This window comes from Helianthus annuus, chromosome 6, assembly GCF_002127325.2.
Source record: "Helianthus annuus cultivar XRQ/B chromosome 6, HanXRQr2.0-SUNRISE, whole genome shotgun sequence".
In the NCBI taxonomy this organism is placed as follows: Eukaryota; Viridiplantae; Streptophyta; class Magnoliopsida; order Asterales; family Asteraceae; genus Helianthus; species Helianthus annuus.
Genome location: NC_035438.2, coordinates 144,732,868 through 144,753,979, shown reverse-complemented (window position 1 = coordinate 144,753,979; position 21,112 = coordinate 144,732,868). Strand labels below are relative to the sequence as shown.

The 21,112-nt window shown below is 37.7% G+C and overlaps 1 protein-coding gene across 1 annotated transcript; it reads right to left on the bottom strand.

Annotated features, from left to right (window-relative positions):
- Positions 1-8,761: 8,761 nt before the first annotated feature.
- LOC110866016 (protein FD) lies at positions 8,762-18,804 on the bottom strand. Its single transcript, XM_022115370.2, has 3 exons — positions 18,326-18,804; positions 15,280-15,357; positions 8,762-8,979 (listed from the first exon to the last, which is right to left on the bottom strand). Exons 1-3 carry the CDS (start codon positions 18,668-18,670, stop codon positions 8,908-8,910), a joined length of 495 nt encoding a protein of 164 aa, XP_021971062.1. The 5' UTR covers positions 18,671-18,804; the 3' UTR covers positions 8,762-8,907.
- Positions 18,805-21,112: the final 2,308 nt, after the last annotated feature.

Here is a 21,112-nt window from a genome sequence, read left to right as displayed (position 1 = left end):
AAAAATTTTATTCAGAACAGCCGAACACACTGTTATGAAGCTACTGTCTCGCTGATCTGGGCGAATGGCACGGGCGTGCGACAGACCGCACGGTCGTGCGTCACCGAGAACGAGCAATGGTTGTCGGCTTATGTCGTGTCCGCACGGCGTGCAGTCAATGGCACAACCGTGCAACACCGAGACCACAGTAAATCATCGAGAACATCCGAAATCGCACGGACCGTGCCAAAGGGGAACGACCGTGCGACTCGTATTTTCTGCAGATTTTAACCCCGATTCTAAATAACCAGATTTTTCAAAAATCAACAAGTTTTTGGGCAAACAGGGGTCAGAAAATCAATCGGTTGTTCACGAGACATATGATTCTTGCAAGGGCTAGGGTTTCGCTTGTGTTTATGAAGGGAACCCTAAAAAGCCTTGAAGAAATCGAACAAATCTACCCTATTCAAAGATGAAACAGGAAATCGACAAGAAAGAACATCCATGCGAAAAGATCCATGAAACCGTGTGAAAAAATCGTGCGATTTGGGGCAAAACTCGGTCTGGAAAGGCTGGTGCTACTAGGGTTCGCGAATTGTGAATGGGGGCTGCAGATAAGGGTATTTATACTGCCAAATGACCAAACTGCGCTTAGCCTCTCGCACGGGCGTACGACAGCTTGCACGGTCGTGCGTGCCCGACGACGTTCAACCCTGGCACGACGATCTCGGAACTGCACCGGGGGTGCGACTCGGAATGCTGACCGGCCCGCAATCGCACGATCGTGCGACCTGGGGCACGGCCGTGCCATATCTGCAGATCAGTTTTTTCTGCAGAATTCATTTTCAGCACCTGTTTTGGCCGTTTTTCGCCGTTTCTACCACCCGCAAACTGTTTTAACAATATTCCCACGCAGACCCTTCGCTCGGCACGTTCGAAAACTGTACAAACTTACGAAATCTATGAAAACACCTAAATTACCTAAAAACAACAAAAACATAAAAACGGACATTTTTACCCCTAAAGCGCCAAAGACGCTCTTGCTACATTTTTGATCCTCGAGTCATAGAGTCTCCTCCCCACACTTAAGCTGTATGCGGGGTGTGGAGCTCGATAACCTCCACCGCCGACTCGATCGGCCCGGCGACGTAAAGCTTTAAGCGAAGCCCATTTACCTTGAAAATTACGCCATCCGCGTTCTCAATCGCGACGGTCCCATATGGAAATACCTCTTTTACCGTGTACGGACCCGTCCAACGTGAATGTAATTTTCACGGAAATAAACGCAACCTCGAGTTGTAAAGTAATACAAGATCTCCCGCTTGGAATTGTTTGTGGTCCTTCAAGCGTTTATCATGCAATCTCTTGGTGCGTTCCTTGTATAGCAAGGAGTTCTCATAAGCGTGTTATCGAAACACTTCCAATTCATGAATCTGAAGGAACCAGGCTTCACCTCCGGTTTTTAGATCCAGATTTGCAGTTTTAAGAGCCCACATTGCCTTGTGCTCCAACTCCACAGGTAAATGACATGCCTTTCCCTAAACAAGCCTAAAGGGAGTAGTCCCAATAGGCGTCTTGTAAGCCGTACGGAAAGCCCAAAGCGCTTCATCCAACTTATCCGACAAATCCTTGCGGTTTGCACCTACCGACCGCTCAAGGATTCTTTTCAACCCCCAGTTCGTGACATCCACTTGCCCACTTGTCTATGGATGATAGGGCGTGGATAAACGGTGATGAACACCATAACGGGACAAAGCTCTCTCGAGCTGAGTATTGCAAAAATGCGTCCCTCTGTCACTGATAAGCGCCTTTGGTGCACCAAACCGGGCAAATAAACTCTTCAAAAATCTCACGACTACCCTGGCATTATTGGTGGGCAAAGCCTGTGCTTCCGCCCATTTCGATACATAATCAACCGCAACCAGGATATATTTGTTTCCTCGTGAGGGAGGAAATGGTCCCATGAAGTCTATCCCCCAAACATCAAAGACTTCACAAACTTGAATCCAGTTCTGAGGCATTTCATCACGTGCCGATATATTTGCTGCCCTCTGGCAGACATCGCACGCTCTGACCCAATTCTGCGCATCCTGAAATATTGTGGGCCAATAAAACCTAGAATTAAGCACCTTCTTGGCAGTGAAATTGGCACCATGGTGACCTCCTGTAGGTCCCTCGTGACAGTGGCACAGAATGTCGGTCGCCTCCTTACCCGAAACACACCTCCTAATAACCTGATCAGCACCAACCCTAAACAAGAAAGGGTCATCCCAAATGTAGTGCTTGACGTCCAAAAAGAATTTCCTCTTTTGTTGGTGAGTCAACCCTTTAATCAGAATCCCGCAAGCAAGGTAGTTCGCAAAGTTGGCGAACCATGGAAACTCGTCGCATAACTCAACACTCATCAACGAATCGTGTGGGAAATTGTCATTTATGGAATCCCAACGCGTGTCCTTGATGTCTCCATGCTCCAACCGAGATAGATGGTCAGCCACTACATTCAATGCGCCCTTTTTGTCTTGAATTTCGATATCAAATTCTTGCAGCAATAAGATCTATCTGATGAGACGTGGTTTAGCGTCCTGCTTGCTGAAAAGATATCTGATGGCTGCATGATAAGTATACACAATGGTTTTTGAAAGCACCAAATACAATCTAAATTTGTCAAATGCGAATACAACTGCCAAGAACTCTTTTTCAGTCGTGGTATAATTCTCTTGGGCGTCGTGAAGAGTCTTGCTCGCATAATAGATCGGGTGAAAGTGCTTTTGTTTCTTCTGTCCTAAAACGGCCCCTATAGCGAAATCGCTCGCGTCGCACATAATGTCGAATGGCAGACTCCAGTCAAGCGCGACGAAAATAGGGGCCTCAATCAACTTTTGCTTGAGAAGGTCAAAAGCCCTCAAGCAATCATCCCCAAAGATAAACGGAGCGTCTTTCTCCAACAGACGGGTCATGGGCCTGGCGATCTTTGAAAAATCCTTGATGAATCGCCTATAGAACCCCGCATGACCAAGAAAGCTCTGAATCGCTCTCACAGAGGTGGGAGGTGGAAGTCATGAAATAATATCAACCTTAGCTGGATCAACCTCCATATCAGCACGCGAAATCTTGTGTCCCAAAACTATGCCTTCACGTACGATGAAGTGGCACTTTACCCAGTTTAGGACCAGATTCGTCTCCTCGCACCTGTTCAACATCTTCTTCAAATTTTCAAGACACTGATCGAAGGAATGTCCAAACACTAAAAAGTCATCCATGAAAACCTCCATAGAATCCTCGATAATATCATGAAAAATCACAACCATGCATCGCTGGAAGGTAGCCGGTGCATTACACAACCCAAAAGGCATACGCCTGTAGGCGAATGTGCCAAGGGGCAGGTAAAGGTAGTCTTCTCCTGATCCTCAGGAGCAATGGGAATATGAAAGTAGCCGGAAAACCCATCCAGAAAACAGTAATATGACTTCCCTGACAGTCGTTCCAACATCGGGTCGATGAATGGAAGTGGGAAGTGGTCCTTGCGGGTGGCATCATTAAGTTTGCAGTAGTCGATGCAAACACGCCATCCTATGACTGTCCGGGCTGGAATAAGCTCATTCCTATCGTTTGTGACTACAGTCATGCCTCCCTTTTTGGGCACTACCTGAACAGGACTCACCCAAACTGAGTCGGATATGGGGTAGATCAAACCTGCATCCAACAACTTAATCACCTCTTTCTTGAGAACTTCTTGCATGTTTGGGTTTAATCGTTGTTGTGGCTGTGTACACGGCTTGTATTGATCCTCCATAAGAACTTTATGAGTACAGAAGGAGGGATTGATTCCTTTGATATCCATGATAAAACAATGACTCAGGTCGTTCCTAAAACTCGCCACATCCCCGACAACGGCGCCAAAAACTTGACGTGTGCGCGTATATACATGTTTTTACAAGGAATATAACACACGATTCAATTTTAAATTTTTAAAAATGATTTATACTTCAACATTTAAAACACACACGAAAGGGCAAGTGTACCCCGTCATATATGTAGTAAAGCATCGGTAAGAACCAAGTATCGATCCAAGGATGTGGGGGGAGAAATAATACTAGACCTTTGTCATTAAATCACCGGTAGGAAAATAAGTGAGTGGTTTTCTAAGAACTAAAATAAGCATAAACAAAGATGCATAAAAATATAATAGACTCCAAATAAGAAAATAAATATATAGCCTTGCTTTATACACAACCAAAGTATATGAACTAAGTCGGTTTTGTTACTTAAAACAATTGGTCAATTTTCCATTTTCAAGACAATTAGTATCCCTTTCGGAAATCCTAACATGACAATCATTAGGAAAGCTAAAACGATAAACACACTTTAACCACCTAAAATTGTTCTTTAACGTGCAATTGATAAATGTCTATGAAAATCCCCTAAAGATAAGTTAGTCATCCGTTAAGAGTTTTCTAACCTCACTTAATCAAGGAAAGTGACACCGATAAACACAATGCAACCACCGAGACAAGCATAAACTAGATTAAATCACAACCGAGTTCATTTTACAAATCTTGCACATAAATTCACCAAGATAGGAATTTTGGCCTAAACTACTAACTAAACTAACAATTCATGGCAAGAATTCATAATAACACCATTTAACCCGTTAAGGCCCTTACGTGACGGAAAGCTTTCTTGATTAACAATAATTACATTTTATTAAACCACTAACCATTTCTAGTATCATGGTGCACACATTTTAAACAAGTTAAGCATGTTCAAAGTCCACTAATACATGATTAATTAAGCTTCATCTTTCAATTATCTCAACTAACCCTATACTAATCATCCAACATAATTACTTATAATCAAGAAATCAACATCAATAAACATGGTTGCAAACTAATCATCAAAGATTAACATAGAAAATACTTCCAAGTGTCATTACAAACAAAATTAACATACTAATGGTTGTAATTAAGCAAGGGATTCTAGTGTTTTTGCCCAAAGGCTTACAATAATACATAATAATCAATCTAAATGCTTGAAACATAACAAAATCATGGAAAGATTTAAGAAATCAAACCATAAACAAGCACTAGATTAAGAATCCAGAAGATAAAGGAGCTAAACGGCACAATGTGGCTTGAATCCGGGTGAAAGCTAATGCCTCCGGAGCCTGAAAATCGCCTGAAGAGCTCCCAAAATATCCAGAATTCCGAACAGAATGTTTCTGTCTGTTTATATAACATTTTGCGATCGCACGGTCGTGCCAATAACGTGCACGACCGTTCACTTTTAAATCACTGTTCACCATGCCTTATGACATCATTAGATCTTGACCGGTCTTCACTCTCGCACGACTGTTCCGTTAGTGGCACGCTCGTGCATCTCCGGGTTAGGGTGGCACGAGTTATTGAACGGGCAGTGCATAGCCGGGGTTGGGCTGGACATCGGATCCGCACGGGGTGCAACCATCCGCACGATCGTTCAACACCGAGATCTTGTTGCACTCCGGATTGCACTGTCGTTCATCACTGAGATAGGCTTTGTCGTCGGAACCGCACGGTCGTTCCACTCATTGCACGACCGTGCCAAACGCCCACGTCAGAATCTTTACAGAATGTTCGCAGCTTTGTCGTTTCGTCCGGAAAGTCCTCGTTTTCACTATCATCTTGTTTGGCATGTTGTTTTAGGCCTGTAAACTAAAGTATACCTGATTAAGTATCCGATTAACGGTTTTACGGCCGAAAACGCATAAAATGGGGGTAAAACGAGGGAATAAAGTATGTATAATTTGGTGAATATCAATAGTCTAAACTTCAGGGATTAATCTTGACAAGATCCTAAAGTTTAGGGACGTTGGGCGTTACAGTAACCACTAACCACCACCACCACACATCAACTGCTGTTATGAACCATTTGAATTCGAAAATGACCTCATTCGAACACCGGAACACCAACAATAACCATCGTCAACTCTGTCGTTGTGTCCGAACATCTCTAGATCTCACTAGAGGTGTACAAATCGTTTTTTTTTTTGAAAACCGGTTACGGTTATTAGCCGGACCGGTTTTTTTTTTTTTGAAAACCGGTTACGGTTGTTAACCGGACCGGTTTTTTCGTTCAAAACAAAAACCGGTTTTTTTAATAACCGGTTTCGGTTACTAACCGGTTTTTCAAGTCCAAAACAGTAACCAGTGTAACCGGTTGGGACCGGTTTTTTTCAAAAAACCCGGTTTTTAGCGGTTCTAACCGGTTTTCTTAAAACCAGTTTCGGTTATTAACTGGTTTTTCGGATCAATAGTAGTAAACGGTCACCAACCGGCGGTTCGGTTATAAAACCGGACCGGTTAAAAAACCGGTTAAAAAAAAGCCGGTTTCGGTTTTTTCCGGTTTCGGTTCTAAAACCGGTTTTTTGTACACCTCTAGATCTCACCGGAACAAGTTGGAGTATCTCCGTCGTTCACTCGCGTCCTCACCACCACTAGCCAACACCGCTCCCCTTTAAACCAAATTTGAACGAGATGACTCATAACAAGTGATTGGTGGGCGTCCGGTTAAGGTTTGTAATTGCAGCTCAAGTTGCAGGTTTCAATGAAGGGTGGTGGCTTTATAGGGAGAAAATGTGAGGTTAGGAATTCGGATGGACGGTGGTTGGTGAATCTTCCTGAAGAGACAAGTGAGAGAGAGTTTAGTGAGAGAAAGAGTTTTGAGAGAGTGTGTGTGTTGGGTTTTTATATATTTTTTTATTTTTTTTTGTTTTTTAGTTACATATATTTTTAATTAAACAAGTAAAATTATAAAAGTACCCACACGTGACATGCACATGATCTGATTTAATTGAAAAAATAAACTGGGTTAGGGCTAAAGGACAAACCGTGCAACATTTTGAAACATAAAGAACAAAACTTGTCAGTTTTAAAGATAAAGAATACCGCTTGAAATGTGGTATAAAGATAAAAGACAAAATTTGAAATTCACTCTACTATTTGTGAGAACCAACTTTTTTTTAACGGCTAATTTCTTTAATCCTCTGTTGTTTCTGTGGGACTTGAAACAAAGACCTTTTCCTTTCCAATCTAAACGTTTTAAAGACTTTGCCTTTTTTGAATTGAACACCACCCATTGGTGTGAGAATCAACGTAGTAACCTACCTTAACTTATAGAGGGAATAACCTTTTTCCCTTTTGACAAATTAAGTCCCTCAAATACCATTAGTTTAGACACCATTCATAAATGGAATCGATTTGACTGAATTACTTCTAAGACTAAGCCAATAGGAAAAATCACTTCAAGCTACCCGCCAAATTCCTAATCAACAAACGGGGTTGGATAAGATATTTTCAATTTAAACTATAATGTTGGCATATTTTCATTGAAATTATACTAGCATAGTTTGAACGGAAAATATTATATTTTATATGTCAAGAAGTAACGGTTGTTCTTTTCAAACGGGCTTTTGCGGTGAGTTTAAAGACACTGGTAAAAAAAGTTTATTGATGTAGCGGTAGGGAGAAATGATAAACGAGAAGGTGGTAGAGATGGTCGGATTAGAAGGGGGGGGGGGGGGGGTTGGGGGGTTCCATGATGAAGGTAATACCGGGAATGTAGCATCTTTGCCCATGATGATATATATACACAAGGAAACAAGTTTGAGGAATGTTTGATAACATGAGTCTAGACTAACCAGTAATTATGCATCATTAGTTTTGACATGCAAAAATAATGACTAAGTTATCATAATGTCTATTGATATGCTCGATTGGGTCGACATGTTGAACAATAAAGAGACAAGATGAATAAAGTGGCATATAGTTTTGAATTATAGCCTTTCAAACAAGCTGTGTGTAAGATCCCTTTTTACACTTACTTTACTTATTTATAAAATATAGTCGACATTTACATATTATAATTTCGCAACAAGTTATAGCATAGTAGTGTTGTACCTCATGCTTTGGGGGCTTCTCAAAAAAAAAATTAGCATTACACTTTTAACCCATAACTCTTTGATTTTTTTTTACTTTCAACCAAAAGTTTTCATCTTTTTCAATTTAATCTCATATTTTTTTACTTTTAAGTTTGATCCTCTATACTTTATATACATTTAAAACGTATATCATTTGATCATATCCATTTCAAAATCATAAAACACAACTTTCAATTAAAATATCCAAATAAAATTTCAAATTGACAAAAAAAAATATTGTTTGTTTTATAGAAAAAAAAAAGATAATAAGTTTTTCAAATAGCTTGTGACTCGAATCTTGCTACCTTGTAAAAATTTTGTGTCGATTTGAGCGCTCACTTGACTCGCTAAACTGGGAAAATGACTTAAACTACAGGGACTAAAATGACATTTAACTCTTTAAAATTTTATGAGTTGGCTTGAGTATTATCCTAACTGAGTTCAAGCTTTATTTGAACCAAGTTTAAGTTTAAATTTTAGCACTTTGATAATTTTCTAGCCTAAGAAGAGCCAACAAGCCGCTGGAAAACAACTTGACTCGGCTTTTTTTTAGCGCTCGCTTAGCTCACTCACTTGACTCGGCTTTTTTTTTAAAGGACAAAACAACTTTATATCTATATATAAAGAGCCAGCAAGTCGCTAGAAAGCTTACAAAAATAGGGGTGACAAATTTGTCTCGGCTTTACTCGTCCTTCAAGAAGCCCTACTTGTATATTGCCAACAAACATGACATAATTCTATGTCACACCATCTAAGTTCTTTTTTAACATGACATATAATAAATTTAATATTAAAGATGTTCTAATAAAAATTGATTTACACATCATATTATATTGTTTTATCATTTGATCTTAATATTATATATATTTTAATATATAAAATAATTTGTGTAGCACTTACAGATCATCATCGTATAACATTACCATTTAAAAAGAATAACAAAATAAATGGTGTTAAAGAGGACATGGGTGTCCTTAAAGAGGAGCACTTTTGGATCTATGAAGCCTTGGCTTTTTGGGAACGTGAGCAGTAGAGGCTGAACAAAACTGCAAAACAGAAAAAATATATAAAGTTTATTTATTTATTATTATTATTAAAAAAGGTTAAAAAGAAATAATATTAATTAATTAATTATGTTATACATTAAAAGCAACCTTTGATGCCTTTCAAAAAAAGAAAAAAAAAAGCAACCTTTGATACTTGATAATGCTACAAGATATTCTTCCTTTTTGGAACGAAACAAACCCCTCCAATAGACCCTTAAACAACATTGAAAATTTATAGTGAAATGTTTAAAGATGTGCTTACAATATTTTTTTTTTTGTTATTATTTTGAATTTATATAAGGTTGCAGCTAGACCTGCTATACTTAGTGGGACAGACTATTGGGTCATCAAGAAGATACATGCACATAAGATGGAGTTAGCATAGATGCGGATGATAAGGTGGATGTGTAGGCACACGAAATTAGACCAAATTAGAAATGAAGTTTTTAGGCAGACATTAAAAGTGGCTAATATTTCAGATAAGATGAAGGAGGGGAGATTGAGATGGTTTTGGCATGTGAAGAGGAGACAAACCACGGCACCCGTTAGACCAATGAAAATTCTCACTGTACAGGGGATAAGGAGTAGAGTTAGACACAAATTAACTTGGGAAAAGCGAATTAGACATAATTTTCTAGAGTTGCACTTCTCTCTGGGGACATGGTCTACGATATAAGCTCATCTAGAATTAAGGTTAAAGACTTTTAGAAAAGGGTACAATATGACACCAGGTGGATTGTACGGGCCTACCCTTTAGGAGAACTTTACATGCGATTGCCTGCATATATGTATGTTTATATGTGTTTACTTTATGCTACATATACCCATGGCATTATAGCCTAGTGGTATCTTGGTGGTGGGATAAGGCTTATGACCATTAGGTCATGGGTTCGATTCCCACAAAGGGGGTTTTTTCCAGATTTATTGGGTTTCCTTCTGAATTGGTGTATAGGCATTATTGCCTAGTGGAGATGGATATGATCGGGTGGTTCTGTTGGTGGCACGATGATACTCCAGTGGTCCGTCAGTGATCCAAATTTGCCGTTCAAAAAAAAAAAAAAAAAAAAAAAAAAAAAAAAAAAAACACTTTATGCTACATATGTGTCTGTTTTTCTTTTGTTTATTCTTAAGCTAGGTGTCTTTTTGAAAGCATACTTTCAATTACCTTGGATATTGGTAACGTTTATTAATATCCCATCATCCCTAGACCTTATCAGTAATTTTAGTTTGGATATTGGTAACGTTTATTAATATCCCATCATCCCTAGACCTTATCAGTAATTTTAGTTTGTGAGATTTAGTGGGCATAATTATTGTTGTTGCGTATTCTCTTTAAATGAATTAATATGTATATTAAAACCACAAAATTGAATTATTTTACTTTAATTTACATATAAAATTTTAAACTTATAATCAACATATATTACATGAATTAATAAATAATAATTAAAAAAAGTTGTACATATAAAAATCAAATGTAAAAAACTTAGAAATTGTGATACTTTTAGCCTTTTAACTAAATTGTGATAACTCAAACTAGTTTAAGGATGAAACAAGAAAAACTTGGGTACACGGCTAAAAACATAACATTTTAGTTAGAGTTAACTACATAGTTAGTTTCTGTGGTTTATACAAAGTAACAATCTAAGGTACTAATAGTTTAAAATCACTTCTTAGGATACTAACTTTCTATTTTTTAACATGTGGGGGTATTACCGTTAATTCTCTGGTTAACTATTAGTACCGTAGATTGTTTGTTTGTGTAAACCACAGGAACTAACTATATAATTAACTATGTAATTAATTCCCCCACATGCTAAAAAATGGAAAGTTAGTACCCCATGAAGTGATTTTAAACTATTAGTACTTTAGATTGTTAGTTTGTGTAAACCACAGAGACTAACTATGTAAGGCTAGTCGGTATGGGGTTCGGCACCAGTTCGTCGCGGTCCGGCGCCGCTGGGCACACCGTGCCGCCCCCATCCCGTCCCGGCCTCTCCGTCCGTTCCCTGCCGTTGGAGACGGTCCAAAAAAGTGGGGCCCTCAAGCAACTTTTGACCGTTAAAATAAAAAAAAAAACAAAATTTCCATAATTTGAATAAAGCCAAACGGTCATATTTTTAAAATATATAAATTTAACTTCCATTTTCACTTTCAATCACCAAATTAACCCCAAAATTTCACCTCTTTCTCACATAATTTTTATACACCTTCTTCCACTATTCTATAAACCTTCTTCCACATAATTTTCATGGATCCGTTCAACAACCCGGAGAACCCGAACACTTCGAACAACCCGAATACTCCCAACAATCCGACCCAACTTAATGTTTTTTCGGTTCCGGGATATTATCCAACGCTAGAACCGAACCAATTCTCGCAATATTCATCGAACGCGTTTGCTTCATTCCAACACTCGCCAAACCAATTCGCTCAAATCTCCCAAAATCAAGCCCTTCAACAAATGATGATGCGGGGTGCTTGGAACTTCCCACCCGTTCAACCTCAACCGATCCCCACACCACCCGTTCAACCTCAACCGATCCCGACCCAATCCGAACCCGAAGACGATGTGGAGATTGTTCCCGAAACCCAACCGCCTAAAGGGAAAGGAAAACGAAACAAAGGCAAACAAGTGGTAGGTGATCAACCGTCGAAACCGAAGGCGACTAAGTGGACCCCAATCGAAGAAGAAGCCTTAGCCAAGGCTTTCATTGGCACTTCTGACAACCCGACAAAAGGTTCGTAATTTTTTAAAGTTTACATCTTTTTAAAGTTTACATTTTTTTAAAGTTTACATTTTTTAAAGTTTAAATTTTTAAAAGTTTATTTTTTTTTTGTTAACAGTGGGTTTATTAGTTTTTAAGTTTATTTTTTTTAGGTTTATTAGTTTTTAAGCTTATTATTTTTTTTAACAGTGGGTTTTTATTTTAATTAGTTTTAAAGTTTATTTTTTTTTCTTAACAGTAGGTAGTTTTAAAGTTTTTTTTTTATTATTATTATGTTAACACTTTATATATTTTGTTTGTTTTTTATAGGTAATAACCAATCGGGTGAGGGGTTTTGGTCCAAGGTATTGGCCAAGTTTCTCGGCTTGATGGACCAAGGCCCGTATCGAGATCTCGACTCGGTTTCCTCAAAGTGGCGGAAAATGAACTCGTCCATCAATAGGTTTTGCGAGGAATATAACAAATTATATACAAGTGACCGTCGTAGCGGGTGGAACGACGAGGATGTGTTCAAAATGGCGTTGGAAAAGTATAAGGACAAGAATGGTACCAACTTTCCTCACGTTCGCGCGTGGATGGTTGTAAAAGACGAACCAAAATATAGGCCTATTCCCAACGAGGTGGCGATGGCGAAACGCCAAAAAACATCGGAAACGGGTAGTTTTAGCGCCGATGGATCGGACGCGAGGTGTCACATAAACTTAAATGATGACGCCGACTATGACGAAGACGAGTACAACGTACGTGAACCGGAGCGTCCAACGGGCCGAGACAAAACAAAGAAGGAGCAGGCCAAGGGAAAAGAAAAGGAAAAGGTGGACCCGAACATGGTTGAGTTTATGGAACACCTAAAAATGTACAACGACGTCACGGCCCAAAAGACGAAGGCGAAGGAGCGGGGCATCGAAGAAAAAAGTCGTGCATCGGAAGAAAAGTTAAAAGAGAAGGTCCGATTGACGAATGAGAAAATCCGAATTTCCGATGAAAAAATTCGGCTCAAGGAATGGGAAATAATGACGATGAATGTCGAGGACGAACCCGAGCCGAAACGTTCGATGTTGAAAAAATTACAACACGACATCATGAAAAAACATCAAATTATTTAACTCTATGTTTATTTTTATTAAGTCTTTGTTTTTTTTTTTAAGTTTATGTTTTTTTTTATATTTATTTAATATGGGTTTAATATTAATGAAAATATTTTGTTAGTATATTTGTTAAATGTTAAAAAAAAAATAGAATACTAAAAAAAATAAAAAAAAACATAAAAAGTGGTGGAGGACTATGACTAGGACCATCCTACCATGCCCTCTAGTTTTGGAGGATGGACCATTTTAGAGAGGAATATGACGTGACGCCTACGTGGCGGATCATCCTCCAAAAATGATCCATCACCATACCTTGTAGTCTAATTAACTCTTTTAGTTATCTAGATGGAATATGATGGATGATAAATGATTTATCTGAGAGTATAAATAATAATAATCATAATATTAATTAAAATTGTAATAAAATAAAAGCGAAAGACATTAGTAAATATTAATTAACTAGTGAGATTCCCCCACTCTACTGCGGGCATATGAACAGTATCGGCTCGGTTTGTTAAAATATCTTACGGCATCGGCTCGTTTCTTATAGAAACCAAAAGAGATACGCTTAAAAGGATATCGACATGTATTTTGAATCAATCAAAAACTATAGAAACAATATACTGATACCGGTACAGATTTTGTTCAGACGAGGCATCGGTTTGGTCACTAGGAATCGCTATAGCATACGGTACTAAAAAACTCTATTGCCAATACAATTTTATTTTCAATCAGTTTTATATCGTTACATCGAGAAAACCATAGAAAACGAATACGACACTGATACCCATATAGTTTGAACAGTATTGGTTCGGTTCTTCACACTAAAGAACAAAATAAAATCAACTACATTTACCCATTCAATTAAAACTTTTATCGAATAGTAGATTAAAATAAGAATGTTGCAACAGTGTATTCAAATTTTTATATATTATGTTAACCATATAACAAAAAAGGTAAACAGTGTTACTGTATATAAAAACACTCAACGGATATTGTATCACCATGTCGAGAAAACCGTAAAACCAGATAACAAATCGTAATTTGACCGGACCAATGGGAAAGTGTCAGGCAGCTGCCTGACACTATTCCCCTCTATGAATTATGTAGTATACTAGTTTTGCCCCGCCCGTGTTGCGGGGCAATAAGTCGAATATTTCTCTCTCGTAACATGTACGTTTGTCTTTCGATTACTTGTATATACTACTTATAACACGATCTCAAAAAATTACATCGAGTCAACCAATTAAAACAAAACACTACCATACTTTTCCTAAAAAAACTAAAACGATAGTACTATAACTTTACTGATAGAAAAATTGTATTTTTTTCAGGACAAATGAGCGTGTGTCAGGCAGTCGTCTGACATGAATAAAAATTACATCGAGTCAACCAATTAAAACAAAATACTACCATAGTTTTGTCAAAAAAAAAATTAAAACAATTGCATGAATGTAATTTTACACCGGGGGCAAATCGTAATTTGATGGGTAAAAAAACAAAAACGATGGCAAAACTATAAATATAAACTGAGGGCAAAATTAGAATTTAACTGGGAGGAAAAAAACAAAACTAAGGGTGTACGGGGCGTTCTCGGGGAGGGCCTTCGGTGAGGGTAGTCCCCGATCGGGAACACCGCCGCCATCCATGCGGGGTCCCGATTCGGGGGGTGATTTGGGTGTGAGTTCACCGCTTGGTTTGGCGCTTTGTTCGAGATTAGACCGTTGAATAACGGTCGATTTTGATTAAAAAAAAAAAAATTCAATTTTTTTTAAACAATATATATTAACCAACCTAAATCATTTTTTTACCCCACTCACCACTCTCAAACCCACACCAAAAATCTCAAACTCAAATCTTTCAAACGGAGCTCATTGACGAAGATACGCATTGGAGGCTAAAACACCATCTCGTTGACCATCTCGGAAGTTTAGATTTGCCTCACCTTGAAGTTGATTCGGACGACGAGTAGTTTGTTTTTATATTTTTCTAGTTTGAATGTATTTTTTTTTCTAGTTCGAATGTTTTTTTTTAATTTAATGAAATGTCTTTTATTTAATTTTTATTTTTATTAATCTTTTTTTAATTTGTAAACATGCATCATTTTAGAAAAAAAAAACCAACTCCCCTAATAGGGGAGTGCCGCCATCAAAAAGGGGTATTAGGGGAGTGTTAGAGGGGAGTTGACGTGGCACTTTCTGGTTGGTTATGTGTAAGAGGGGGGACTCACCTATTAGGTGAGCACCCCTTACACCCTAATGAAAAACTGTAAATTTAAACAGAACAAAATTGTACTTTTGCTAGACCTGCCTAGCAATATTGACCGCTGCCCATTTTAATCAATGAGACAGAAACACTCTTCTCTGCCATGGTTTTTGTCATTATTGCTCTTATAGTAAATAAATAAATATAAACAGTATTCCCCTCCATGTAGTTATATAAATAAATATCGCACTCTTTATAAATGTAAGACATAAGAATACCTCTTTTTGAAGCCTTCTGAGTTTGGCGTTCTCTTTGGTTAGTCTTAAGACTTCTTCCTCCAACTCATCCGCACGAGCCTGTAAAATATTTAAAAATTATTATTATTATTATTATTATTAGTGGTAGTGGTGGTGGTAAATTTATAATAACACACTTGGTATAAATAAATTTAAAAAACAGATAATACTTTTTGTACATTTCTAAATTGATCAAAGAATATTTTAGTTATTGAATTTTACTAATTTTATCATTTCAAAATATCAATGTTTAAAGATTGGCAGAGCTTAGCTGGTAAACACTGGTTTCACCTGTGAATAAAGTCATATAATTTGTAAGGCTATAGGGTGTGGGGATCATGGTTGGGACATAATTTGCCACCTAGGAACATAAATGGAAGGCTACACCAACCCCTTGATTGATCCACCATGGTTTGCATGGATTAAACCATGGCAACCATGGTCCTCCTTTCCATTTTTCAACAAATCATTTCCCTTTTCTTTAGATAAAGATAATAAATAAGGGGCTAATGGTTTGGGTCATGACCATACCCTTAGGATAGTGGTTTTGGATGGTGGATTAGAGGTGAGTTACATGATACTAACATGGAGGGTCATGGTGGTCATAAGGGTCATGACCACACCCTATAGCCTAAATCGAGTTAATACACCCTTTAATAATGAAACATTAGTTGCATAGGAAATTAGTGTCTTTTAGATTGTAATTCGAGTTAATACACCCTTTAATAATGAAACATTAGTTGCATAGGAAATTAGTGTCTTTTAGATAAGCTACGCCCATCATTGTCTTAATCATGAAAATTATTATTTTGATTAATTTATCCACTTAATAAATTAATAAGAAAAATATAGTAACATTGATCTACAACCAAGGCTTAAAGCTAAAGATAATATAAAGTTGATTAGGTGATGTGGGTGAGAGACAACCATGCATAATTATTGTTTATATGTAGTTGTCTTAGTTTTTTATTTTTTATACATGAGGAAATACATCATTATATGAAATTAATTTAAAAAATGCTATATATTATTTTGTATTAAAAATGTTCGAATAGATTGAAATTAAAGGATATGATTAATTAACACCATATCTTAGTAAAGTATAAATCCGGATCATCCACCATTCGTCCACTTGAAGATAATATAAAAGTAAATGAATTAAAAAAATATATCCTCCCTAATATTCATATTTAACTTGGCAAGTTGATCTAACAAATTGTATCTTTAACATAATAAGTTGATCTAACGAATTGTATCTTTAATATCCTTTACATATAATTTTTTTTTCTATTAATATATATGTTTGATATCATAAGTTAACAACATATATGTAGATGTAAAGAAATTAATTATACGTATAACACGTTATGCAAATCCATCCAATATTGATAGTTGATGAAAGAGATGTCGAGTTCATAGAAATTCAGATCATACTTCATCGATCTTAAAAACCATCAACAAGTTTTAGGAGTTTTCGTTGCTGATAAGAGTAAAAGTTTTTAGTTAAACATGTTTGAATCATCATCATCATCATACTCAGTAAATCTCACCAATAGCAAAACTAAGGTAGGAGCTGAGAAGGATAAGATGTAGACAGCCTTACCTTTACCCGTAGGAATAGAGAGGCTGCTTCCAGTGAGACCCTCCGGCTCGATAGTAGTTTTGCATCAAGCCTTTGACATAAGGCACATAACACTCAGCAATTGAGACACTGCCGATTAGTGCATGTACCCCCTTGTCTTTCGGCTATCAACGCCACCACATGATGCATGATTAACCATCCCCCTCTTTTAACGTTAAATTTTCACGAAATTAGTAAAATAACGTTATAATTAGTGCACTTTCACTTTTACCCCCGAGCGCCCACACATATATACATTATATATATACATTATATGTGCACACCGCAAAATAGTTAAACACATTTGAATGAAGTTTTCACTTCAAACAACTAACAAAACTTCTGAGTAGTTAAGTAGAAATCGGGTGTTAATTGATGTGAAAAGAAGGATTTTACGAACAGTCTTTAAAATATCTTCAAAAATAACCGATGATGGGTTATAACAGGAACAAGGAAGTAATATTTTATATTTTTAATATTCGTTAAGTAAAAAATAATAATATAGTGTTCTTAATAAGTGGGGTGATGATAATGTTCAACTTAAGATGAGAAAAGACCTATTCTTTAGTATTCTCATTATAACTTTTAGTACATTTTAGATTCTTTTTATTATTAACTTTAAATATCTATTCTTTTTATTATTAACTTTATATATCTTACCACATTAATTTTGTCTTTTATTCAACGTCTTTTTGACAATTAGCAGCATCTTTAGCTAAAAACTATACCAGACAAAAGTTATAAGCCATGAATTGAGACTAAAGACTTGTTGAGTATTTCCATTAACTTCGGCCGGGCTCCAGTATATCAAGAAGCTATTCAAGGTATAATCATTATTACTTGCTTGCGAATTTGGAAGGCTCGTAACGATTTCATTTTCAAAGCAAAGGAGGTTAACAGGGCGGAAATCTTTTCAGATGTAAAACCGTTTGGTTTTTTGTGTTGGGATTCTTGGTGTAGATTTGCTTTGATGTGAGGTTCTCTTGTGGTGGCTCGCTCTCCTCCTTGGAGACACGTTTTTAGTCGTTTTGAATGAAGTTTAATTTAAAAAAAAAATGAACTGAGACGGCTTACGATTGAAATTTAATTTAATTTTATTAAAAAAATATATAAATTTAATTACATGGGGTTGGTTTATTACCTATCCAATTTCATCAACTAAATGTATTACATTTTATATCGGCTTCAATCCAAATTTTAAATAATTTCAACATTTATCAGGCTAATTTATGGTTGTATATTACTAAAACCAATCATTTTAAGTCCAAATGATCAAGAAAAAAATGAGCATATTGCATTTTATTACCCTAAAGATATTATACATATATACATAGAGAGACAGGGATTTTACTGGGCATGATTGATTGATTGACATAGAGAGACAGGGAGATAGAGAGAGAGAGTGACCTGTTTTCGTGCTCTAGATCGAGCAGCTGACTCGCGATTCTTCATCAAACGCTTGAACTTTTCAGTGTATTCAGGGGGGGATGTTTCTTGTACATGAGGTGAAGTGACAACTATTATTGAAGTGGTATTATGTGGTGGATCTTGATCATGTTCAGAGTTACCACTAGTACTCAGGCTTAGCATGGTCGTGAGTGGTTCATGTACTGGTGGTGCTGGAGGGTGGTGGAAGGTGGCTCCACCACCCGGCCTAGGAGCCGGAGGAGCGAGGAAATCTTGGAAGTGATGAGTGGTGGTAGGGTGGTGAAGAGATGGGAGGCTGCTGATATCTTTCCATACATCATCCATAGCTATTATTCTTTAGAAAATCAGATGTATGTGTAGTGAGGATGTAGTGAATGAAGGAAGGGTGGTGTGGTGTGGTGGGGGAGTTCATGTTTGTGTTGGATAATCATTATTATACTAAGGATGAGTTATGTGTTAAATACTTCTTAATTACATTTACTATAAACTAAGGCCCATTTGTAATAGAAAATAAAAATAAAGAATGGGTCGTGTTTTTGTTTCAGAAATATATAATACATGGCTTACATCTAAACACAAAAAGAGGTTCAAACTTTCAAAAAAATCTACTGAGTATAGAAGTAAAAAAGAGATGTGAAGCATAAGCTGTAACACCTTTAATTTTAGAATCAAATTATTTGATCTAAAGTAATATTCAAAGAAAAAAACTTTCTCTAGGTTGTTTCTCAAATACCCATACAAGCAATGTCTTGATATTACAAGATATTCTATTCCTCTCTAGGTATAGTTCGGGTTTGCTACCCGAAACCATACATTGCACATGCTTAGATAAAACGCTAAGTGAATAGAAGAAGGTTATATACCCAAACATTAAACAACGAATTCGAAACATAGTGCAACTTAACTCACAATTTGCTAATCAGTTGTATAAACGTTTAGCATACACATGGCTTTGTAAACAAAGATACAGAGTCGTCGTGCATTGCTTTACATCAAAAAATCATGGGACCTAATTTATATATTGTATAAATATTTAGAAAAAATAATTGGGAGGACAATCCTATATAATTTTAAAATTTTCAAACGAAAAATAAGAAATTTTACACCTGTAACTTAAACATTCGGGTGATAGGTGCACCCCACTTTATGCTAACCTCCGCCATTGATCAAAAGTCACATTACCCTTATTTATTGTTCCGAGGTCTATATATTGATTGATAAGAGATAGACATGTGATTTTAAAATTTCAATTAATCTAACGCCTTTGGGTGTGGATATCCTTAATCTAACAATGGCAACATCGCACACATAGTCGTGTACTTTTATGTTGTTTTCAAAAGTACATTCAGTTGTTAAAGTGTTAAATGATAATATTAAAAGAGTTATAAATTATTAAAAATTTTGTATAACCTAAATCTTAATTATTATTATTTTTTTGAACGACCAATATAATAAACGCCGGGTACTTCGTACGTGGCACCCAATGGCTGAAAGGTTACCTGTGGCGGCCTCTATTCCGCACGCACGAAGCCCCTAGCCCAACAAACCACCAGTTACGGGGAAAACCCTGTAGGAACCGTTCGTGTAATTAAATAAAATAAAACAAATTTTATTACTGATTATAATACAGAAATAAGAAAGCAGAAAATTACAATACAAATTACAACTGAAATAAACCAAAATACAAGAAAGGGGTAGAAGCAGAGTGACTGAGTCACGTGTTCAACACGCTTCTCTTAAAACAAATTCCGAGTCTCCCAAGAGTACTCGTTTTGTTTCCCAGGGTACAACAGCCGAAGCAGCGGTACTGCCGGAGTTCGCCTAGAACCCGAAGGTTACCTTGAAACTTGAAGGGAGAAGATGATCAGAAATTTCCAGAGAGAAAGTTGTGATTGCTGTTGTGTTGCTGGGTTTTCGTAGGGTACTCTAGAGCAAGGTATGGAGCTGTATTTATACAGCTCCCGGTTTGAAACAGCCAAAACCGAATTAAATGAGAGGTTTAAATTGCATTAAACGTCTTCAATGCAATTTAATACGTCATTTAATTCTCAGTCAAAGCCTATTAACTCGTCAGTTACGAAGCTGGACTGAAACTGCACTGTCATTCAATGCTGGAAGCTTCTGCGCGCGCGTGCGCGCGCAAGTCACCCTGGTGCGCGCGCGCCCAGGTCTACACACCATGCGCGGTGCGTCCTCTTGTCTCACTGCCATGCGCGCATGCGCCACACTGGCTCAAGTCCATGCGCGTGTGCGCCACGTCACCTTGCGCGGTGCGTACTCTTGGCTCAAGTCTATGCGCACGTGCGCCACGTCACCTGTGAGCCTATACGAGCGCGCCACACAGTCGCGCCGTATTGGCTCACTCTGGTGCGCCGCGCACGACACAGCAAGACCCATGCACCATGCGCGCAACCGCGCGCCTCCGTGCCATGTGTACTCGCGCGCGCATGCGCATGACTGCCACGTCATGCGCCGCATCACCTACCACTTGGTCCTTGCAACCCTTGTGCTCCACCACGCGCACGCGGTTAAAAATACAAAGGCGGCTCTCAAGCGGCTCGCGGCGATGCGAGCGTGCGAAGTGCGCCATCAAAGCGCCACATTGCACCTCATCGCTCACGCTACGCGCGCGCGTGTGCGAGTGCGAGTTAGGGTGCTCCGCACCCTTCGCGAGGACACTAGTGTGTGCTTCCATGAAACAATAAGGATGGAGAGTTCCACCTTAAATACCCATTTAAGTTCCATCTCTCCTCCTATGTGGGACAA

Excerpts from the sequence above, each read along its gene's own strand:
- LOC110866016 (XM_022115370.2), bottom strand. The coding sequence starts at position 18,670 with ATGGATGATGTATGGAAAGATATCAGCAGCCTCCCATCTCTTCACCAC. Across the intron at positions 15,358-18,325 it reads GATCTAGAGCACGAAAACAG|GCTCGTGCGGATGAGTTGGA; the intron begins GTCACTCTCTCT and ends AATATTTTACAG. Across the intron at positions 8,980-15,279 it reads TCAGAAGGCTTCAAAAAGAG|TTTTGTTCAGCCTCTACTGC; the intron begins GTATTCTTATGT and ends TCTGTTTTGCAG.